General features: G+C 43.4%; 1 protein-coding gene across 1 annotated transcript in view; it reads right to left on the reverse strand.

Moving 5' to 3' along the window:
• Positions 1 to 619: 619 nt before the first annotated feature.
• LOC135082819 (rhophilin-2) overlaps positions 620 to 21,481 on the reverse strand; it is a 107,794-nt gene continuing 86,932 nt past the window's right edge. Inside the window, exons 8-17 of the mRNA XM_063977583.1 lie at positions 20,497 to 20,652; positions 14,698 to 14,776; positions 14,241 to 14,344; positions 13,206 to 13,300; positions 12,441 to 12,568; positions 10,678 to 10,833; positions 7,167 to 7,489; positions 6,552 to 6,713; positions 4,436 to 4,588; positions 620 to 3,692 (exon numbers count right to left, since the gene is read on the reverse strand). Of these exons, the coding sequence (XP_063833653.1) occupies positions 3,492 to 3,692; positions 4,436 to 4,588; positions 6,552 to 6,713; positions 7,167 to 7,489; positions 10,678 to 10,833; positions 12,441 to 12,568; positions 13,206 to 13,300; positions 14,241 to 14,344; positions 14,698 to 14,776; positions 20,497 to 20,652 (1,557 nt within the window). The 3' untranslated portion in view covers positions 620 to 3,491. The remainder of the gene's footprint in view (positions 3,693 to 4,435; positions 4,589 to 6,551; positions 6,714 to 7,166; positions 7,490 to 10,677; positions 10,834 to 12,440; positions 12,569 to 13,205; positions 13,301 to 14,240; positions 14,345 to 14,697; positions 14,777 to 20,496; positions 20,653 to 21,481) is intronic.

A 21,481-nucleotide genomic window follows, 5' to 3' on the forward strand; every position in this document is an offset into this window, starting at 1 on the left:
AACGAAAATTGTTTTGAAAGAGATCTAGTAAGTAGTTTTTTTTAATACTTCGTAAATCGTAAACCGCTTATTACCGCTTAATCTTTCTTACAAATAAATAAAAAAAAAATCATAAATCAATGGTACGGAACCCTTTGTGCGTGAGTCCGACACGCACTTGGCCGGTTTTTTTAGTTTGCCGATAGTTGTGCCCGATTTTAATTTGTATGAAGAATCGGCCAAATCGAATCGGCATAGTGTGCGCACTCCCATACATGCCCATACTGATCAACTGCCCGACTAAACTATCGGCCGACGAAAAATCAACGGTGTGCGCCTACTCTTAAAATATTTTATGAAACAGTAGGGGAAACAAAAGAAATCATATTAGCAAAAAATAATGTCCACGACATGACCATAAGAACTGAACAGCACATCAGAAATATTCGTATTGCAAAAATTAGGACTTAGTCCCAGTAATACCTTTTCGTCATACTTGTCGTAGTAAGCTAAATACATACTTGTGTTTCTAGTGAAGTCAAGTATGAATTATTTTCATGTTTAAGTAATCGTACATGCCAGATTTTTTAAAATTATTACCTAAGCCCCCTTGCTTATTTAGACGCAATTAAACAAAAAAGCCTTTAAATAACCTTTATTGATTACCAAGATTACATTACAACAATTTATACAATCATAACTGTAGTATATTTTTTACATAGATACACTCTTTTAATTTTATTCACTCTTATTTACTTTTTACAATTTCCATAGTCTTATAGTATTCAATTAACCTACAAACTATAATCGTTTTTTGGTTGCGATCAATCAATTAAAAAAAGGATCGATAGCTTTTTTATTCAATCGCAACCAGTTCATGACAATTTCGTATAATAATTAAAATACTGTTAGACACTTAACAAGAATATATTGTGACATCGAAACTCAAATACGTACTATCTCCAAAACAACAACCAAACTAAATTGTGGTTTTAAGCATTATTTTTAGTCTTTAGTTAATAATGCTAGCGATTGTGTTTAGTAGATATTTACTATAATAATAAAATGATATGTTGAAGAACCTGCCTCGTTTATAAAATAAAAAATAGTGAAATAAAACCAACCCTTCAAACAAAACATAACTGTGCACGTCTTTTAAAATTAAATAAAGAAGCGACAGTCTCCGTAAACCAAGTAGGTAAGTGTGGAGAAAAGATAATATGAAAGCAATGGTTGCATCGTTTACCATCACAAGAACGTTATTGCCCGCTTGCCATAATTAATCCTAATCAAAATCCGTCATCAACTGGCAATTCCAATCCGTTTTCGATCAAATATCCACAATTTTCGATGCTTTTACTTACACTTACATTCTTCTTCTTCTTAAAGTGTCGACAAAAAACCTACATAGTGTCAGCCCAAAACTCCGATACAAGAGTGGCGTTGTCAGCAGCATTCATTAAATCCTGAGTGCAGTTGCTCGGACACTCAGGGTACGACATAATGTGCTTCATCGACTTACATAGTCGTAAAAACTATATGAAAATGTAAAAGCATTGAAAATGTGGATATTTTGACCAAAAACAGATTGCAATTTGAAAGTTGACGGATTTGGATTGGGTTTGATTATGGAAAGCAGGCAAAGATGAGGAGTTTTTTTAAATAGTTTCATATGCATACTTAGGTATGTAAGAGACGAAGTAATTTATTAAAATGTATGTCTTTCTTAATATAAACAAACAATAGTTCTAGTGTAGATAAGTGAATTACATGAGAAAAATAAGGAATGGCCGTAACATCATTAGATATAATTCATTAAAATAACTTAATTTCTACGGAAATAATGAAAGGTATTTTTTACAAGTAAAACTAAGGTATTAAGTACGTGCTCCAAGATATATTATTAACTTTGCAACGAAAAAAGAGAGATAAACTTAAAAACAGTAACAATAAAGATATAGATAAGATATATTATAACCCTTTGGAACATCATAGCCGAGATTAGGTCCCCATAATCTAAATATATATTTAGGAACCTAAATATATAATAGTTGCGTATGCCAGAGCACAGCTTCTGTTCAGAATCCACGACACGCGACATGAAAAAATCGTTTTAATCCAAATTATTTTCTTAATTTTACTTTATAATAACAAAAACGTTTTCCTTGTTGTGGAATCATGATCTTTTTCACACTTTCAGCAGTTTAATACTAAATAGAGACGGAATATAATCTATAACGTGTTTGGGATTGAATCTTTAACACTAATACGCAATCTAGATAACAGATGGCGTTGTAAGTATTAAAATAGCTAAAAACAAAAAACAAAGCTCAATGGCTATCGTATGACTAACGCCATCTGTTGAAAGCTGGCGGGAATGAATTTTTAACGTATGCACAGTGATTGATAACGTGATGGTAAGATTTCGTTAATAAAAGATAGTGTTCTTACCTACCTAAATACTACGGATAAAGGCAGTCTATCCATTAGCTATCTATGTAAAGATTCGTATCTACATCACATTTACTATAAGCTGAGATGCAAGCGATTCGGCGAATATTATGTCATCAATAACATTTCTTCTCAATCCAATGCAGTAGGCAGCAACTTTAGTTTGATTTAAAAATAAAAAGTATTTTAGTCTATGGCGCACCGACTTTTTACGCGGGAAAATCAAACAGCACAGATAACGTTGTCCTTGTCCTGTAATCTGTCTTCTTGTAAAATTATTAAAAAGACAGACCAAGTCAAGAAATATTAATATTATTTACATAGCCTAAAAAAATGCTGTTATTCATGCATTTAAAGCTTGTCTGTGCTCTGTTAGACATTGCCTCGACTTTTTGTTGAAAATCTGTGGTTTGAAATCTGTAAGTACCTACTGCCTACCTTGATAACGTTCGTAAAGTAAATTCTATCACTGAAACTTAGTTCAATTAAGTAACTGAATTAAATTTCAGTACTAGAATCTTATTTAATTTTTATTGGAAAAGTTTGTCTAGAGAACTTAGTGCCGATTTTTCAATCGTCGGATAACTTTTAACTGAAGAAGTTTGGTACATTGACAGTTTGGGAAATATGTCAAAAGGACAAGATTTATTCTTTAGTTAATACATAGATATCTGACGATCGAAAAATCAGCCCTTAGAAGACTTTTTTCGCCCGACATCTCTGCTAACCCACTGTGCACCGATAGAGGTCCTTTTACATTGCGACTTTTTACAGCATCGATACAGTCGCAAAACATGTCTTTACACACACGCGACTGTAAAACGCGCGTTTATACCGCTGCAATGTGTAACCGTTTCATCCACGAAGACGCGCCCCACCAATTTTTGGTCGAAGGAACGCGGGGTGCGGGGAATTTAATCCGAGCAATCCGAGCGTCATTATTGTAGTGTGCGTGTGCACTCATGGATAATTTAGCGTGTACCGATAACACTCGAACATTAGCGGAAGAATGGTGGGGCGCGACTTCGTGGATGAAACGATCCATAAGCTCCCTAAAAACATTATCTGAAAATGACGTTGCTGGTATGCGATCCGCGATGCGAGCTGTTGTCGCGCGCTGTGTGACGTCGGAACGGGTTCCAAGATGGCGCCCGTCTCGCCGAAGAGCGCGCGGTGACCGCTGTGGAACCGCTGGACGCTGTCGACGCTGCTGATACGGATCCCTGGTTGGAGTTCGACTGCCGAGGGGTCTCTGGGGACGCCTGGAAAACGTTTGAAATACAAGTATTAGAGCGCTTTCACATTTAGATGTCAGAAGCGCGACAGCAGCTTTTTTATAATGTGAAGGCAGGCATCATCTGTCATGGGCTCTTTACCGACTATATTAGTTTTTTAGGTGTAGCGCTTATCTCACGCCCGTATTCACAAACATTACTATGAGGTCTCACAGTGCACGTGGACGCACAGGGTGACACATGAAACAATCACAGAGCTCTATTCATCGCTGTGCGTTCGAATTGCTGCTTCACTTAAGCAAGAATTGTTTGTGAATACGGGCGTCAGTCAGTGCCTGAGGAATAGGATGGGAGCGGCACGGGAGGGGTGATGTTGACATAATTATGACGTGATAGAGCAGGGTTTCCCAATTTTTTTTTGCCAAGGAACCCTAATTTATTATACTTTTCCTAGCGGAACCCCCGTACTACTCCGCCCGCACGCCCTGCCCCTCCCTTGTGCGTAAACAAGTCGGTGCGCGCGAACAACGTCGGTCACTAAACGTGGGATAATATTTTATACGGAACCCTTGCGGCCTTTCCACGGAACCCCAGGGTTCCGCGGACCACCTTTCGGGAACCGCTGTGATAGAGCATACAAATCAGTCTCGCTGATTGTTTAAGACCTTTACAACCTAGCACCCATAACACAACATAAGTTGCTTACTTTGGGGCTAAGTAGATGGCGCTGTGTGGAATTGTCCAAAAATATTTTTTTATGATGATGTTACCTTCAACAAGCTCTTATCCATGGGCGTCGCGAGCCGCATGGTGAGGGTGTCTCCAGCCTGCTGTATGAGTCGCACCACCTCCTCATGGGAGCTCCACTTGACATCCTTTTCGCCTATGGAGATTATGAAGTCGCCTTCACGCATACCGCCAATCTGGAACGAAAGTCTTTATTAGCTCTTAATAAGGTACAGATTTGTTTAAAAAAATAATTTAGAAACATGTGTGAAGGTGCTAAGCCTTAGTAGTTATACACTAGCGGCCGCCCGCGACTTCGTACGCGTGGATCCCGTTTTACCCCCTTAGGGGTGGAGTTTCGTAAAATTCAGTCCGATCCGTCCAGTGGTTTGGGCTGTGCGTTGATAGATCACTATGTCAGTCAGTCAGTCAGTCACATATATTTAGATTTCTTGTCAAACCAAGAACGGTTTGATTTCTGCATTGTAAAGGAATGTAATTTGCTGCCAATACTTAACTGCCTTTCCAGTTTTCCATCTATTATCACAATGCAGTTTTGTTTTTATTATTGCTTAATTTTTTGGGCAAATTGACTAACACCCGTTCATACACGATGCAACATTGTAAGCTATAATTTATACTTAACGATCTTTATCAAACTGAATTTCATGAGAGCAAAAACTAAACAAAAATCATTCCTGTAGGCCTAGGATGCGTGCTGCGATAAACGTTTATTGAGGCATTTTATCGATATTGCGCGATAAACCCATACATTTGTCGTATGGTCGATAAGATTTTATCTAGCCAGATTGAAACTACTGACTCGTACATCAGCCAAAGAGTTGGGCTCCACCGCCGCCATGGCGAAAAAGTTGTCTTAAGGGATTTTTTTATTTATTGGTATCAAGCTGCCCTTTACTTGACTTATGCCCGTTTTCACCATCAATTCCTAATTTTTAAGTGACCCCTATGGTAGGTATATTCATAGGGTCACTTAAAAATATGGGATTGATGGTAAAAACGGGCATTAATGTCCTATGTCCCCTAGATGGGGCAGACGTCCACAACAGTCCTCCATCGCGTTCGGAATTGAGCTTCGCGTTTGATCTCGCTTGCTCTAAAGGCTGGATTTACACGTATTAAGTAGCTAAGTAGGTAACTTTAACTTAATTTTAAGTGATTAATTGCGTGTAAACACACAATTTAGTAGTAAATTGCAAGTTAGGTAGTTGGCAACTAAATAAGTAGTAAGTACTGTTTACATGCAATTTAATCGCGTAAAATAAAGTTACGTGTAAATTAGCCTTAAGTCTTGCCGATTTTCTTCTTCTTATCTGCTACAGTGCGCCGCCAAGTTTGCGTTTTGGTGCCCTATTGTATTGAGGGGTGAGGCTTTGGGTCTACTACTTATATTGCGCGCGGCAGGTCGCCCATGCGCTGGACTGACCAGTTCAAAACCGCACTCAATAGTCCACTCTACGAGTGCACAAGAAAGGCTGCAGTGCGGGAGGATACAATACAAAAATACAAAATTGTTGATTCAGAATCAGGTTTAAAAAAACAGGGTTTCGATTGGGGTTTTCTTTTAAGTATAAGTAGATACTTGTGTTAGAAAACCCCGCTCTCCAATGATTTACATTATGAAATTATACAGCTAGGAAATACCATTGCATATCTATTGACTTATTTTAGTAGGAACTGAAAAAAAGTATGTGTGTGTGTGTATGTGTGTGTGTGTGCGTGCGTATGTGTGCGCGCGTGTGTGTGTGTGTGTGTGTATGTGTGTGTGTGGTTATTATGTAGTAGTAATTTTGCTAATTTATTTAATGAAAAGTTAAGTTAAGTTATGTGATTGCATATTATTTAATTAATATTAATTTTAGGTTAATTTCGTTTAGGGAAGCCTATATTGTAAATTATATTAGATTTAATTTTTTAACTTTACCTTAGTTTATTTCATGCAAACATGTTTCAGTCTTGTCATAGCTCCAAGTTTTCAGCAAAGTCGTAAGATGCATTTTGCAAGCATAGTGATTCATAGGGTAAGTAGATGTCAAAGATGAGGAATGGCGACGGATTGTGAGGCTTGTCACCGGACCTGGTGTGACGACCACGACCACTCTAGCAAGAATGTAGCGACGAAGAGAAGTAACTACTTACATCAGCCAAGGAGTTGGGCTCCACGGCTGCTATGACGACGGGCGCGTCGCCCCTCACTGAGAATCCGAAGCCCTCGTCGTCCGTCTTCGAGTTCGACACGTTGTATTCGCTGGCCACCCGACGCAGGTCGCCTTTTCGCCTCTCCCTCCCATTTTTGGTAGGCTGGAAAGAGATAGGTTTTATACGAAAATTATTGAAGTTAGCCGAGAGTAAGCCCTTTGACTCGGCGACAGCAATCTGTTATCGGATGTTGAGTTTGCTCGAGGCGAAGTGAAATGCGTGTCTACCTACACTATCTTACTTCGGCCAACTTCGCGAGTAGTGTAGCTGAGGTATTAAAGAATTGAAGACTCTACTCAAACCGTCTACACGTCTGTCTAATGCAGGCCAAATCCTTCATTAGCAACTCGTAAAATTAAGAAGATTGCGGTCCGTCAAGACTCTAAATTACCTGATAATTAAGTTATGGGGAGTGTAGGTCGATTTCTCTTGAATCATTTTAAGGGAAAAAATAGGTACACAGGAATGCTCTTAAAACGTGTATTTAAAGAATCCTTTTTTTAAAACATTACAGTCAAACAAAAGAGCGTAAAAATTGCTCTGAATTACACTTACCTTGCCATTAACATCGCCATTCTTCACACCGTTCTCCTTAACGAAGGTATCATTCACATTATTCCTATACGAATTGGACTCGTAATCCAGCACTTTCGGATGATACTCGTAATTATTATTGTTATTGTAACTGTTGATATAAACCCCGTTTTGTTTCATCACCCTGTGCAGTTTCTTCTTGTCGTATTCTTCTGTGTATTTCTCGTCGCTTCTGATTATTTGGTTGTAGTACGTGCTATTGTCTTCTGATCTATCCCGTTTCTCGCTCTTTCTTGATTTGTCTTCTGTGTATTCGTCGCGGCCGTTCCGTATTCTTCTGGATCCTGAAATTAAAAGTTTATGTAAAAAATACAAAGACATTTCACGATATTTTATGAAGTCAAAAATCCACTCGGCATGGGGCACACTGAAAACCAGCGTCGTGGCCTTCCTCGCCGAGGGCCACGGCATATGCTGAGTACGGTTCCATCACAGTAAATACATTTAAATACTGTGGTCCCATTGCGATGGGCATCGCTGTTGCGACAGGGTGAAACTGCTCAGTTCACTTTTTTTTCCTTGTAATATTATTCATAATTAGGAAAGTGATGTTCATCGTAATAAATGTAAGTTTCTTTTTTTCTTTCTTTCAAAATGTATGAAAAACTGGTTAGTCACGAGTACCATGAGTAAAGTCGTGTTACAACACAATCTAATTATCGCGGTCAAGCTGTAGATCCTGGCTACACAGGAGTTGCAGCACTTAGATGAGTGTTTTTAGTATGGTTACCTCGCTTATCTTGCTTTTGAACAGGTCGTCCTAGGTGCTGGGCGAAGTCGGGAGGAGTGAGTGCAGTCGGGAGGAGTGAGTGCAGTCGGGAGGGGTGAGTGCAGTCGGGAGGGGTGAACCCAGTCGGGAAGGTCGTACGCAGTTGGGAGGGGTGAACGCAGTTGGGAGATGTGAACGCAGTCGGGGTGAACGCAGTCGGAAGAGGTCAACGCAGTCGGGAGGAGTGAACGCAGTCCGGAGGGGTGAACGCAGTCGGTAAAGGTAACAGCAGTTGAGAGGGGTAAACGAAGTTCGGAGGTGTGAACGCAGTCAGGAGGGGTGAGCGCAGTCGGGAGGTGTGAACGCAGTCGGCAGGGGTGAACGCAGTCGGGAGTGAATACAGTCGGGCGTGAACGCAGTCGGCAGGGATGAGCGCAGTCGGGAGCGAACGCAGTAAGGGGGTGAACGCAGTCGGGAGCGAACGCAGTCGGGAGTGAACGCAGTCGGCAGGGGTGAATGCAGTCGAGAGGAGTGAACGCAGTCGTGAGGGGTTAACGCAGTCGAGAAAGGTGAACGCAGTGGGGAGGGGTGAATGAAATCAGTAAAGGTGAACGCAGTCGGGAGATGTGAACGCAGTCGGGTGAACGCAATCGTTTGAACGCAGTCCGGTGACGCAGTCCGGTGAACGCAGTCGGGGGTGAACGCTACAATTGAGCGTAGATGAGTGTTTTTAGTATGGTTACCTCGCTTGTCCTGCTTCTGTTACCTGCGTGTTGTAGTTACCTCGCTTGTCCTGCTTCTGTTACCTAAGTGTTGTAGTTACCTCGCTTGTCCTGCTTCTGTTACCTGCGTGTTGTAGTTACCTCGCTTGTCCTGCTTCTGTTACCTAAGTGTTGTAGTTACCTCGCTTGTCCTGCTTCTGTTACCTGCGTGTTGTAGTTACCTCGCTTGTCCTGCTTCTGTTAGCTAAGTGTTGTGGTTACCTCGCTTGTCCTGCTTCTGTTACCTGCGTGTTGTAGTTACCTCGCTTGTCCTGCTTCTGTTACCTGCGTGTTGTAGTTACCTCGCTTGTCCTGCTTCTGTTACCTGCGTGTTGTAGTTACCTCGCTTGTCCTGCTTCTGTTACCTGCGTGTTGTAGTTACCTCGCTTGTCCTGCTTCTGTTACCTAAGTGTTGTAGTTACCTCGCTTGTCCTGCTTCTGTTACCTGCGTGTTGTAGTTACCTCGCTTGTCCTGCTTCTGTTACCTGCGTGTTGTAGTTACCTCGCTTGTCCTGCTTCTGTTACCTAAGTGTTGTAGTTACCTCGCTTGTCCTGCTTCTGTTACCTAAATGTTGTAGTTACCTCGCTTGTCCTGCTTCTGTTACCTAAGTGTTGTAGTTACCTCGCTTGTCCTGCTTCTGTTACCTGCGTGTTGTAGTTACCTCGCTTGTCCTGCTTCTGTTACCTGCGTGTTGTAGTTACCTCGCTTGTCCTGCTTCTGTTACCTGCGTGTTGTAGTTACCTCGCTTGTCCTGCTTCTGTTACCTAAGTGTTGTAGTTACCTCGCTTGTCCTGCTTCTGTTACCTAAATGTTGTAGTTACCTCGCTTGTCCTGCTTCTGTTACCTAAGTGTTGTAGTTACCTCGCTTGTCCTGCTTCTGTTACCTAAGTGTTGTAGTTACCTCGCTTGTCCTGCTTCTGTTACCTAAGTGTTGTAGTTACCTCGCTTGTCCTGCTTCTGTTACCTGCGTGTTGTAGTTACCTCGCTTGTCTTGCTTCTGTTACCTAAGTGTTGTAGTTACCTCGCTTGTCCTGCTTCTGTTACCTGCGTGTTGTAGTTACCTCGCTTGTCCTGCTTCTGTTACCTAAGTGTTGTAGTTACCTCGCTTGTCCTGCTTCTGTTACCTGCGTGTTGTAGTTACCTCGCTTGTCCTGCTTCTGTTACCTGCGTGTTGTAGTTACCTCGCTTGTCCTGCTTCTGTTACCTAAGTGTTGTAGTTACCTCGCTTGTCCTGCTTCTGTTACCTGCGTGTTGTAGTTACCTCGCTTGTCCTGCTTCTGTTACCTAAGTGTTGTGGTTACCTCGCTTGTCCTGCTTCTGTTACCTGCGTGTTGTAGTTACCTCGCTTGTAACTACAACACGCAGGTAACAGAAGGGAGGGGTGAACGCAGTCGAAGGGGTAAACGCAGTCGGGAGGGATGAACGCAGTTGAAAGGGGTGAACGCAGTCGGGAGGGTGTGAACGCAGTCGAGGGGTGAACGCAGTTGGAGGGTGAACGCAGTCAGGAGGGGTAAACGCAGTTGGGTGGGGTGAACGCAGTCGGGAGGGTGAACGCAGGCGGGAGGAGTGAACGCAGTTCGAAAGGGTGAACGCAGTCGGTAAAGGTGAAAGCAGTTGAGAGGGGTAAACGCAGTCGGGAGTGAACGCAGTCGGCAGAGGTGAACGCAGTCGGCAGGGGTGAACGCAGTCGGAAGTGTGAGCGTTAGCAACGCTATTATCAAACGTAGATGAGTGTTTTAGTATGGTTACCTCGCTAATCTTGCTTCTGGAGTAGAACCAACCGGGAGTACGACCCATTGTATGAGTGTAGATGAGTGTTAGCGGTACAAACACGAAACTGTATGACGCTCATATTCGATGCTTGTTTATGTGAAGCAGCAAATCGAACGCACAGTGTTGGATAGAGGTCTGTGATTGGTTCATGTGTCCCCCTGTGCGTCCACGCGCACTGTGAGACCTCATAGTAATGTTTGTGAATACGGGCGTGAGTGTTGTAGTTACCTCGCTTGTCCTGCTTCTGCAGCTGCAGCAGCCGCGGCGCGCTCCAGTGCCGCTTGGCCGAGAACACCGCGATGGGCCCGAGCGGCCGGAACAGCTCGTCCACGCGGTGCTGGGCGAAGTCCGGAGGAGTCAGCGCTAGCTGGAACTTCGATGATGCTGCGGAGGAAAATAATAATGTTGTAATTATTGATGGGATTGCTAGTACCTTAATTATGAGTTTCTGATATTTCGGCACTGTTGCAAGCGCCATGACAACTGTGGAAACTGGCGGGCAGACATTTATTTATTCAGGAAAACAAGGGTTTTACAGTGTGTAATAATGACATAAGATAGGCAACAAGTAAACCACTTATAGGTTCCCACAGGAAAAAAACAATTTAAAAAATTAGTGAGCCTTTGCACCAGAGTTACTACATACTACCTCGCCACAGCAATGCTTAGTACAAATGATGTCGATCTACCCTCTTTCGCAGTCTTAAAACAATATAATAATGTTGTGGTTAAATAAGAGCACTGGACAAAGTTAAAAAAGTGACAGAACTTGTGATTTAGACATCATTTCGCTCTGGCGTTATTTTTGTAAGTATTGTGAAGCGATTTCGAAATAAAAACTGTCGCGACTGTTACTTTTTATAGGCCCACTGATTTCATTCCCTGCCATATTTATTGAGGTGATCGACACTATTTACAAATAATCGAGGATTGTCGGTCAGTTAGAGAAGGCGGTCATTCAAATAGCGACTTTATCCTCTTATGCATAAGGTTAAGGTACAGTCGCGGAATGAAAAGGTTCGTCACCTTAGTGTCGGTTTTCGCTTGCACTAGGTACTGTAAGAGTCAAACCTGCCAACCTAACAGTGCAAGAAACAGTGCTGCTAACATTGAAATAAATATGACGTTTGATAACGAATAAGGTTTTGCTTGTTTAATTTTCTATCCCATGCAATGTTACAAAATGTAGTTTTTTTTTAATTTAATAGAAATAATAATGGCAGGTTGAACCAACAAGAAGGTTTTAGTTTATCAATCATAATAATCTTCTTGACAAGATACATCATCAAACAACTTTGATCTGAATAATTTTGAACTTTACTGACGAACAGTTAAAGATTATTTTCTCTAACTCGAGATTATTCTGTAACATAGTTTCAAAAGGTAATATGTGCTCGCAATTCGTTGAAGGAATCAATTTTAAAACTGACGAACCTTTTCATTCCGTGACTGTACAACGCATTATTCCGACGATTCAACATCTTCGTGAAGAAGATCTATACCGGTCATTCAAATAACGACTCTACTCTATCCTCATACGTATAAGACTACTAACGCAGTGCGGCGCGACTGACATCTCGGCGAGGTTAAAGTTTGTCATTCAAAATTCGACTCTATTCTCATACACATAAGGTACACTTCGGTCCACCTAGTAGGAGGCCTGCCCACGCTACGTCTTCCAGCCCGTGGTCGCCACTCGAGAACTTTTCTGCCCCAACGGCCATCGTCTCTATGAGCTATGTGCCCCGCCCACTGCCACTTGATTTTAGCAATTCTGCGAGCTATGTCGGTTACTTTGGTTCTCCTGCGGATCTCCTCATTTCTGATTCGATCACGCAGGGAATCTCCTACTAGGTGGACCGACGATCTGGTAAAGGTCGCGGGAAGAGCCTGGATGCGGGCAGCGCAGGACCGTTCATTGTGGAAAACCTTGGGGGAGGCCTTTGTCCAGCAGTGGACGTCATTTGGCTGAAACGATAAGGTACACTTACGCAGTATGTGCGGCGCGTCGATGAGCTCCGCGAAGTCTGGCTCGCGGCCGTCCAGCGCCCGCGCCGCCGCCGCGCGTTCCAACGCCGCCCGCACCGCTCGTGATAACGCCTCTTTGCCGCGGAGTTCCCTGAAAGCAGATAGATTAATCATCATCATCATCATCATTTCAGCCATAGGACGTCCACTGCTGAACAAAGGTCTCCCCCAATGATTTACATAATGACCGGTTATTAGTAGCGTTTACATCCACTTTACAGAAATGTTTTAGGAAAGTTATACGACTTTGTTATTCCAAAAGACAGCGCAGATTTTGGATTACAGTTTCGTTGATGAGTACAGTGTATCACAATTCACAACAGATAAAAATTTAATTTTTCTTTACTATCATTATAGGTCCTTTACAGGGCAAAGTGGTAAACAACCACTTCGGGACAACATACAGGATCGGGTTGAGAAGAATTTAAAAAAAGTTATGCAATAAGTGTGAACTAGCCAGGCAAAGTCCATTCACTATCCATTATTTCTGAAGCAGTGTACACGTACACTCCATTGTGGATGAAAGTTCTTCTTATCCAGAACAAGGCAGGTATGTGACTGAAATGGAACCTGATGTTCAGTGAGATGCAGTCTAGGATGGTAGGGTGCATTCTGCCCTATTCACTCTCGCCTTGAAGAGGCCTGATTATAGTGCTCGGGAAAGACAGTAGCAACAAATTCCAGTCCCTAGTTTTTCGCATTATAAAAGATGGATAGTGTTGAATTACCTGCACATTCTCTGCAGCCTCAGCGCTTCCTCATACAAGGCCAGTGCTTCCACCAGGTGAGCTCGTCCCAGCGCCATGTAGTCCAACTCCTGGTCCTTCAGCGAGGGAGGGTTGGCTGAGCCTGGAATGTTGAAATAAATATTACAACCAGCCTAGAAAGCATAGTATTTCTCTATGGTTTGAGCCCTAAGAGCTTGTTCATACTTGTCAGGTGACGGGCCGGATCTTAACCAGGCATCGGCGGTTCTGTTCACACCACTCCAGTCGAGCTGGTTGGTGCCATTTTCACGGAAGCGACTATATACGATGGACGTCGACGAATCTCTTGTTGAATTGTAACACCTACTGATGTAAATCCATTTTAGCAAAATATTATAATTTGAATTTGCGATAATGGCCCCGACAACCGACAATTGATGTGGATAGCGTTATAGTTACTCCTATGGCGTAGTACACTTTGCCGAACTTGATCGAATCAGATAGTGTAAACACGTTCAGTTCGTTTTGCCGTGCGTTGCCCGTACTTTTGTGCACGTTTTTGCGCAAGTTTCTATCAAGTTCGCGCATAGTGTAACTGCGCCAATCGGCGAGCGAGATCCGAAACGTTTTTTTTTTTTTCAAAATTTGGAAAACACCCGACATTTGTTTTCGGCGCCTACAAAGAAATGTCGGGTGTTTTGTCTTGAATCTTTTAATATATTATTAGGCTGGGTTGCACCATCTTACTTTAACCTTAACAAAGGTCAATAATATGTCATAATCCATATAAAAACACCGGTTATCGTTATAGTTACGGTCAAAGCTTCTTCTCAGCACTTGCCAAATGTTGGTCTCGAAGCGCTGGTAGGGTAAAAAGATTATGAGACATGTAGAGGCTCCTTAAGAGCAATATGACGATTTGTAAGAACTATTTATTAGTCTAAACAAATAAAGAAATTTTGACTTTGACTTTGACTTTTGAAATTTTGACTTTGACTTTGACTTTGAAAGTTAGGTGGTGCAACTCAGCGTTAGTTTTCACTCACCGTTGTCGACGTTTCTATCCCCGCCTGGCGAGTACAGAGCCGCGAGCCGTTCCCGCGCCCTGACACCAGATGGCGCGTTCAGCAAACCAGTTGCACAGTATTGGTGTGCTAGCGCTGAAATAAGAATAATAAATCATTTATTTACTGACTAAAAAAATATCTGGGTCATCATTATCAGGGCATGTAATGTCCAACGAAATTAATCGAAGAACACAGGACGACTTCGAAGTTGAGGATCGAATTCCCACCTGTGGAAAACGGATGACCGGTCACAAAAAAAAGGTTTAGGCATGACCGGGTTGGGGAGACCTGGTGTTCGCATATTTCTCCCTCAGTCGCCTCCAGTGAAATCCACGGGATGACCGGGGTGGTTCTATCTACACTAATGGAATCACACGGCTGTACCGGCTGTTTTGAATATAGAAGAGAAATATAAAAATAAATCTTTAGAAATATTATGTAGGTACCTTTATAATATTCAGTCTTGACGTGGACCAGGGAGACCCACGAGTATGGCACGTAGTTGAACACACCCTCGGATTGCATCTGGAAAGCATAATAAATAAAGACGTCAAATTGGATTGGAAAACTTTTAATATTCTTGGACATTGTAAAATTGGGAGCGTATAGATATTAACGCTCGACTCTGTGAGATGGAGGTTGCTACGTAGTAGTCTGCAGTCTGTATAAGGGGGGGGGGGGGGGATCTGCCTATATGGGGTATTCTGTCTATGGAAGAGGGAGGGTTTTGCCAAAGTGGGGGTTCTGTCTATGTAGATGCCACACTGGCGAATTACATGCGGTTTCAAAGCGGAGCGGCGATGCGCCGCGGATGCGCAACGTTTTCGCGAGTCTCCGCTCAGCTTTGAAACCGCTTGTAATCCGCCAGTGTGCCAACTGGCAAGGCCCTAAGGGTTCTACCTAGTGGGGGGAGAATTCTGCCTATGTGGGGGAGGGAGGATTCTGTCTAGGTGGAGGTGTCAAGGTTTCTGCCTTTATGCAAGGTTTCTTTCTATGTTTCTACCTTCTCGTAGAGCTGCGTGTAGGTGTGCGCCAGCTGCGCGCTCTCCTGCGCCAGGTCGAGGCACATGTCGAGGTCGTCTTATGTCTCGCTTCGTAATTATGGAAGGAGGGTTCTTTCTATGAAGGGGAGGGTTCTTTCTTTGAGGGTGGATGGTTCTGCCTTTTTGCCTATGTGGGAGGTTCTTTTGCCTAGGGCGATGTCACTATACAGGGTCCTTCTAAACTAGCTACATTCCTTTTAATGGGGGCATCTATACGGTACACTGAACAAGTTCACCAAATTTGAGTATGTGTTTTATAATGATTTTACAAAGTTACATTTTCTAACAAAAATAAAAATTCATTTCGTCTTACATAATGGAACATGCTGTATTTTTTACTCACACAACAAAGCTGTAGTGTATTCATTCTGCACAGGAACACGAGACACAACACACACAACGCTCACTACCACTGCACACTTTTTTGTTGTTTACACTCACGTCATAACAACTCACAGCAGTCGTCACAGCTGATAGCCGATTAAGCTGATCGACTGATTGGGCGAGCTATCACTTCAATGTTGCAGGCCTACTCTCATATCGTTGTCTATCCTTATTATCTTATGTTAATCACAGTAAAACGAACTCACGATACCATCGAAAAATCAACCAGCAAAGGCCATGATTTTTAAGGCGCGTTTTAGTAAATTTATTTGCATTTGTGCATCTGTGCGTCATAGTTCACTTCACGAGCACTACAAAACGCACCTTCACACAAGAAAGCTAGTCAAAAACTGAATTAAATCAAAGCGCACGCGCCGACAAATGCCGACAAGCCGCACGCCTTTTGTTGACACAAAGACGCCGACGCCGCCAAAGCAAGAGCCGAAAAGTTGGCATAAGCGTACAGTCGACAAAAAAGAAACTTATTTGTTTATTATTTTATCTGCTTGCTTTCGATTTCAATTGATTCGAATCTAAATTATGGTGTTGAGTATTTCATGGTAAAATATCCTATAACAGATAATAATTAAAAATTAATCGAACTTATTGTTTTGTGAAGGTAATTCAATGGCCTAGTCAAATATTTAGAAACATGAAATTAGACTATTGAAGCAAATAAAACTCTTCAATTTGTTTGTATTGATATTCCATTTATCCTAAATCAAAGTCCATTCTTAAATTAATCGTTAATGTCATCATTTCTATTACAATAGAAAAGTAGATGAGGTAGGTAGGTACCTAATTAGTTAAATAAAATTTCCGAATCATTTCCGTTCCAACTTGGTATTTATTTATGACCTATCTTATGTACCTGTGATTTAACAATAAACACAATTTTAATTTGAATAGTAAAAAAAAGTTTGTTGCATTTCTTAATTTTATTTTGGTGAGTGTACATTGCGCTAGCCGGCGGCCGGCGGCACGTGTCAAAAGGCGGCGGCACGTGTCTAAAAGTTCGTTTGCTGCGCGCCGGCTAGTGTTGTACGATACGACACTCGAGTCTTGGAATCTTACTTATTAAAAGTTTGAAGAAAATAAAATAGCTATGAATTAAGACTGTGTGTTTATTATTTTATTGGACCGTTTTAACTTTTTGATTACGAAAATCGTCAGTCTTTAGATGGATACTTCTGATTCGATTATTTGCGTTTAATGCAATTTTATTGATATTACATTTGTATTGTGCGATTTATTTTATTTTCAATTAGTAAGGATATAACATACGGATGATGATATGAAATCACTCATTATTGCCTATTAGTATACACCAACTAAGTTCATGTCATGATTCAGTCTAGCTCAAAGAACTTAAAATACTCGAAAGGACTCGGAAGACTCAATTATTCCCTTATTCATGTGACTAACGAGTCCTAGTCTTAAAAATAAACTCAAGTCTCAAAATAAAGACTTTAAAGACTCGAGGTTCTTACTTACAACACTAGCGCGGTCGGCTATTGTGAGGGACGGCTGTCTTTGATACCACCGACTCCGCCACGCATAAATAAGGATGTCAACTCCAAAATTCTTTCTAATCTTAATAATAATAAAACTATCATTATTTACTTTTATAATTTTTTTTTTGTTTCTACGATGATTTTAATGATTATTATTTCAGTTTAAAATTGATAGTTGGGAACAATTATTTACTTATTTACTTCGGAATACTAAAGCCTGCCGATAATCACAGGTAGATAATTCGATAGCGTTTAGTTTCTGCTATGATCGAGTCAATTACGAATCACATTTTTAATTTGCTAAGGGGATATTAAGCGATTAAAATTAACATGAAAAATGTGCCTGCTTTATCGTAATAATAACCGTAATTCTAAATTTCATAGTCATGGTAACTATCCCATTTGTGTATGGCATAAAAATAAGTCATTGATTTCGGCAACTAACTTTTTTGCTTCGTTTCGTTGCTACGTCTGAAATAAAAGATTTTTACAAGCGCAAAAGTATTTTAACGAACTTTTGAATAAACATCATTCCATTAAGGCCACTAAATAAGTACTTACCACATAAGATTTTTTTATGTTACCAAAAATAAATAAACTTTAATTTTCTGCTTAATTTAATTCCTTAAATAACTAGTAGTAGCCCTAGAATAGCTTGTGTGGCGCCCGGTCCGTCGTCCGGCGGCACTCTTGTGTTCGCGGCCAGTGGCCCAACGGCAGCACAAGCGCAATGGCGGCCATTACGTAAGCTCGTGTGCGTGCGGATTTTTGTCAGTGTAGTAGTGAATCAGCTGAACAGGGTGTTGTATTGGGTTGATAAGAAATGAAGTTGTTTCCTTAATTATCTCGGAAACTAGCCTGAATTTTTGGCTCAAACTTTGGGAACGTATTCAGTGTGACGTATACATGCTCCCATTAAACGGAACGTAGCTGATTTAGAAGGACCCTATATAAGGGGGAAGGTTCTGCCTCTGTTTGGGGGAGGGTCCTGCTTATGGTCCTACCTTCTCGTAGAGCTGCGTGTAGGTGTGCGCCAGCTGCGCGCTCTCCTGCGCCAGGTCGAGGCACATGTCGAGGTCGTCGTGCAGCTTGCGCTTGCGCCCTACTTACTATCTATAGAGGAGTGTTCTGCCTATGTAGGAGAAGGTTCCTATGTGGGGTGAGGGTTCCTTTATGGGGAGATGGTTAAGGTTCTGTCTATGTGGCAGAGAGAGAGTTTTGCCAATTTGGGGGTTCTGTCAATGTAGATTAAGGGGTTTACCTAGTGAAGGGAGAATTCTGCCTATGTGAGGAGAGAGAGGATTTGTCTAGCTGGGGGAGGGAGGATTCTGTCTAGATGGGGGAGGGAGGATTCTGTCTAGGTGGGGGAGGGAGGATTCTGTCTAGATGGGGGAGGGAGGATTCTGTCTAGGTGGGGGAGGGAGGATTCTGTCGAGATGGGGGAGGGAGGATTCTGTCTAGATGGAGGAGGGAGGATTCTGTCTAGGTGGGGGAGGGAGGATTCTGTCTAGTTGGGGGAGGGAGGGTTCTGGCTAGATGGGGGAGGGAGGATTCTGTTTAGATGGGGGAAAGAAGATTCTGTCTAGGTGGGGGAGAGAGGGTTCTGGCTAGGTGGGGGAGGGAGGGTTCTGGCTAGGTGGGGGAGGGAGGGTTCTGGCTAGGTGGGGGAGGGAGGGTTCTGGCTAGGTGGGGGAGGGAGGGTTCTGGCTAGGTGGGGGAGGGAGGGTTCTGGCTAGGTGGGGGAGGGTTCTGCCTATATGGGGGGAGGGTTCTGCTTTATGTGGGGGAAGAATTCTGCTTACGCATGGGGAAAGGCTTTCCTTATATGTGGGGGGAAGGGGGAGGGTCCTACCTTCTCGTAGAGCTGCGTGTAGGTGTGCGCCAGCTGCGCGCTCTCCTGCGCCAGGTCGAGGCACATGTCGAGGTCGTCGCGCAGCTCGCGCTCCCGCCCTACTTAGTATCTATAGAGGAGTGTTCTGTCTATGTAGGAAAAGGTTTCTATGTGGGGTGAGCTTTTCTATGTTCGATGAGGGTTACGGTTCTGTCTTTGTGGGGAAGGTTCTGTCTTTGAGGGTGGATGGTTCTGCCTAGTTAAGGGAGGGTTATGTCTATGAAGGAGAGGGTTCTATCTTTGAGGGGGGGATGGTTCTGCTTAGTTACGGGAGGGTTCTGCCTTTTTGTTGTGTGTTGTTTCTGATTTTTTGTGAAGGGTGTCTATATGGGAGGTTCTTTTGCCTAAAGGGAGTGTCTATCTTGCGGGGAAGGTTCTGCCTTTTCTACCTTCTCATATAGCTGCGTGTAGGTGTGCGCCAGCTGCGCGCTCTCCTGCGCCAGGTCGAGGCACATGTCGAGGTCGTCGCACGCTTCGTATTTATGGAGGGAGGGTACTGTCTATGAAAGTGGGATGGTTATGCCTAGTTAGATGAGGGTTCTGCATTTTTGTGGGGGGAAGATTATGCTTATGGGAGGTTCTTTTGCCTAGGGGGGGAGTTTATGTAGGGGGAACGAGGAGGGTCCTACCTTCTCGTAGAGCTGCGTGTAGGTGTGCGCCAGCTGCGCGCTCTCCTGCGCCAGGTCGAGGCACATGTCGTGGTCGTCGCGCAGCTCTCGCTTTATGAGGGGAGGCTTATGTCGCGATTCGTATTTAGGACGGTTCTTTCTATGGAGGGCAGGGTTCTTTGAGGGAGGATGGTTCTGCCTAGTTGAGGGAGGATTCTGCTAATGGGGGGTGTCTACGTGGGAGGTTCTTTTGCCTAGGGGGTTTCTATTTTAGGGGGTGGTTGCCTATCCTACCTTCTCGTAGAGCTGCGTGTAAGTGTGCGCCAGCTGCGCGCTCTCCTGCGCCAGGTCGAGGCACATGTCGAGGTCGTCGCGCAGCTCGCGCACGCCTCGCGCTACTTACTATCTATAGAGGAGTGTTCTGCCTATGTAGGAGAAGATTTCCATGTGGGGACAGGGTTCCTATGCGGGAGAGAGTTAGGGTTCTGTCTATTTGGGGAAGATTCTGCCTTTGTGGCGTAGGGTTCTGCCATTTGTCCTATTTTGGGGGAGGGTTCTGCTATTACGGGGGTTCTACCTGTGTGGGGGAGGATTCTGCCTATATGGGGAAGGGTTCTTGCCTCTAAATGCACCCATATAGAGTGGGTAAGGGTTCTGCCTACATGAGGTGTAGGTGTGCGCCAGCTGCGCGCTCTAATGCGCGAGGTCGAGGCACATATCAAAGTCGTCGTCTATCTTCGAGGGGAGATGGTTCTGCCTATGTTGGGAGAGGGTTCTGCCTATACATGAGAGGGGAGGGTCCTACCTTCTCGTAGAGCTGCGTGTAGGTGTGCGCCAGCTGCGCGCTCTCCTGCGCCAGGTCGAGGCACATGTCGAGGTCGTCGCGCAGCTCGCGCTCGCGCCCGCACGCCTCGCGCGCTTGTAGTTGCAGCTTCTCGAACAGGCACTCGCGGGCTTGGGCCTGGAACATATAGATAATAATTTTAACACAGAAAGCCGGGATTTACTACGATAAGATCGCTTCAAATGTGCCGCTTTAGTAAGAGTAGCGAGAACTGGACAAGATCCAGTAAAGATATTAACAAGATGAGAAGATTCGTTATAAGTGCAACCAGTACCAACTAGGCGTCCACAGCCAGGTCCATAGACGGTACTTTGGTTAAGTTCTCATAAAGGTTCTTATCATCATCATTTCAGCCACAAGACTTCCTCAACTGAACATACTCGTAGGTCTCCTCCGATTATTATTTCCAGATTGAACTTCGTTCGTCTGTTACAGAAAAATTACGTCCACTGGATAAAGGTTTTACCCAAGGATTTTAACAACAGCTGCTCCTGCGCTTCCTGCATCCAGGTACTTCCCACGACCTTCACCAGATCGTCGGTCAGGCCTGTCAAGGACCACTTGCCACTCGAGAACTTTTCTGCCCCAACGGTTATCAGCTCTACGAGTTATGTGCCCCTATGTATCTCAGGGTGTCCATAGATAAGATCGGGAATCTCTTACCGTCATGAGCGCCCCCAGTACCAGCAAGGTGTCCGCAGCCAGGTCCACAGACGGCGCGTTGGTGAAGTTCTCGTGTATGTAACTCAAGGAGTAGTGCGTCTACCACGTCGTCCAGGCTTGTTTTGGTTCAAAGGGAGCCCCTAAGTATGATGAGGAGACTCTTACCGTCATGAGGGTCCTCAGTACCAACAAGGTCCATGTATCTCATCATCATCATGTCTGTCACAGTCTAGGGGAGCCCCTAAGTATGATGAGGAGACTCTTACCGTCATGAGCGCCCCCA

The sequence above is a fragment of the Ostrinia nubilalis genome, chromosome 22 (genome assembly GCF_963855985.1).
Source record: "Ostrinia nubilalis chromosome 22, ilOstNubi1.1, whole genome shotgun sequence".
In the NCBI taxonomy this organism is placed as follows: domain Eukaryota; kingdom Metazoa; phylum Arthropoda; class Insecta; order Lepidoptera; family Crambidae; genus Ostrinia; species Ostrinia nubilalis.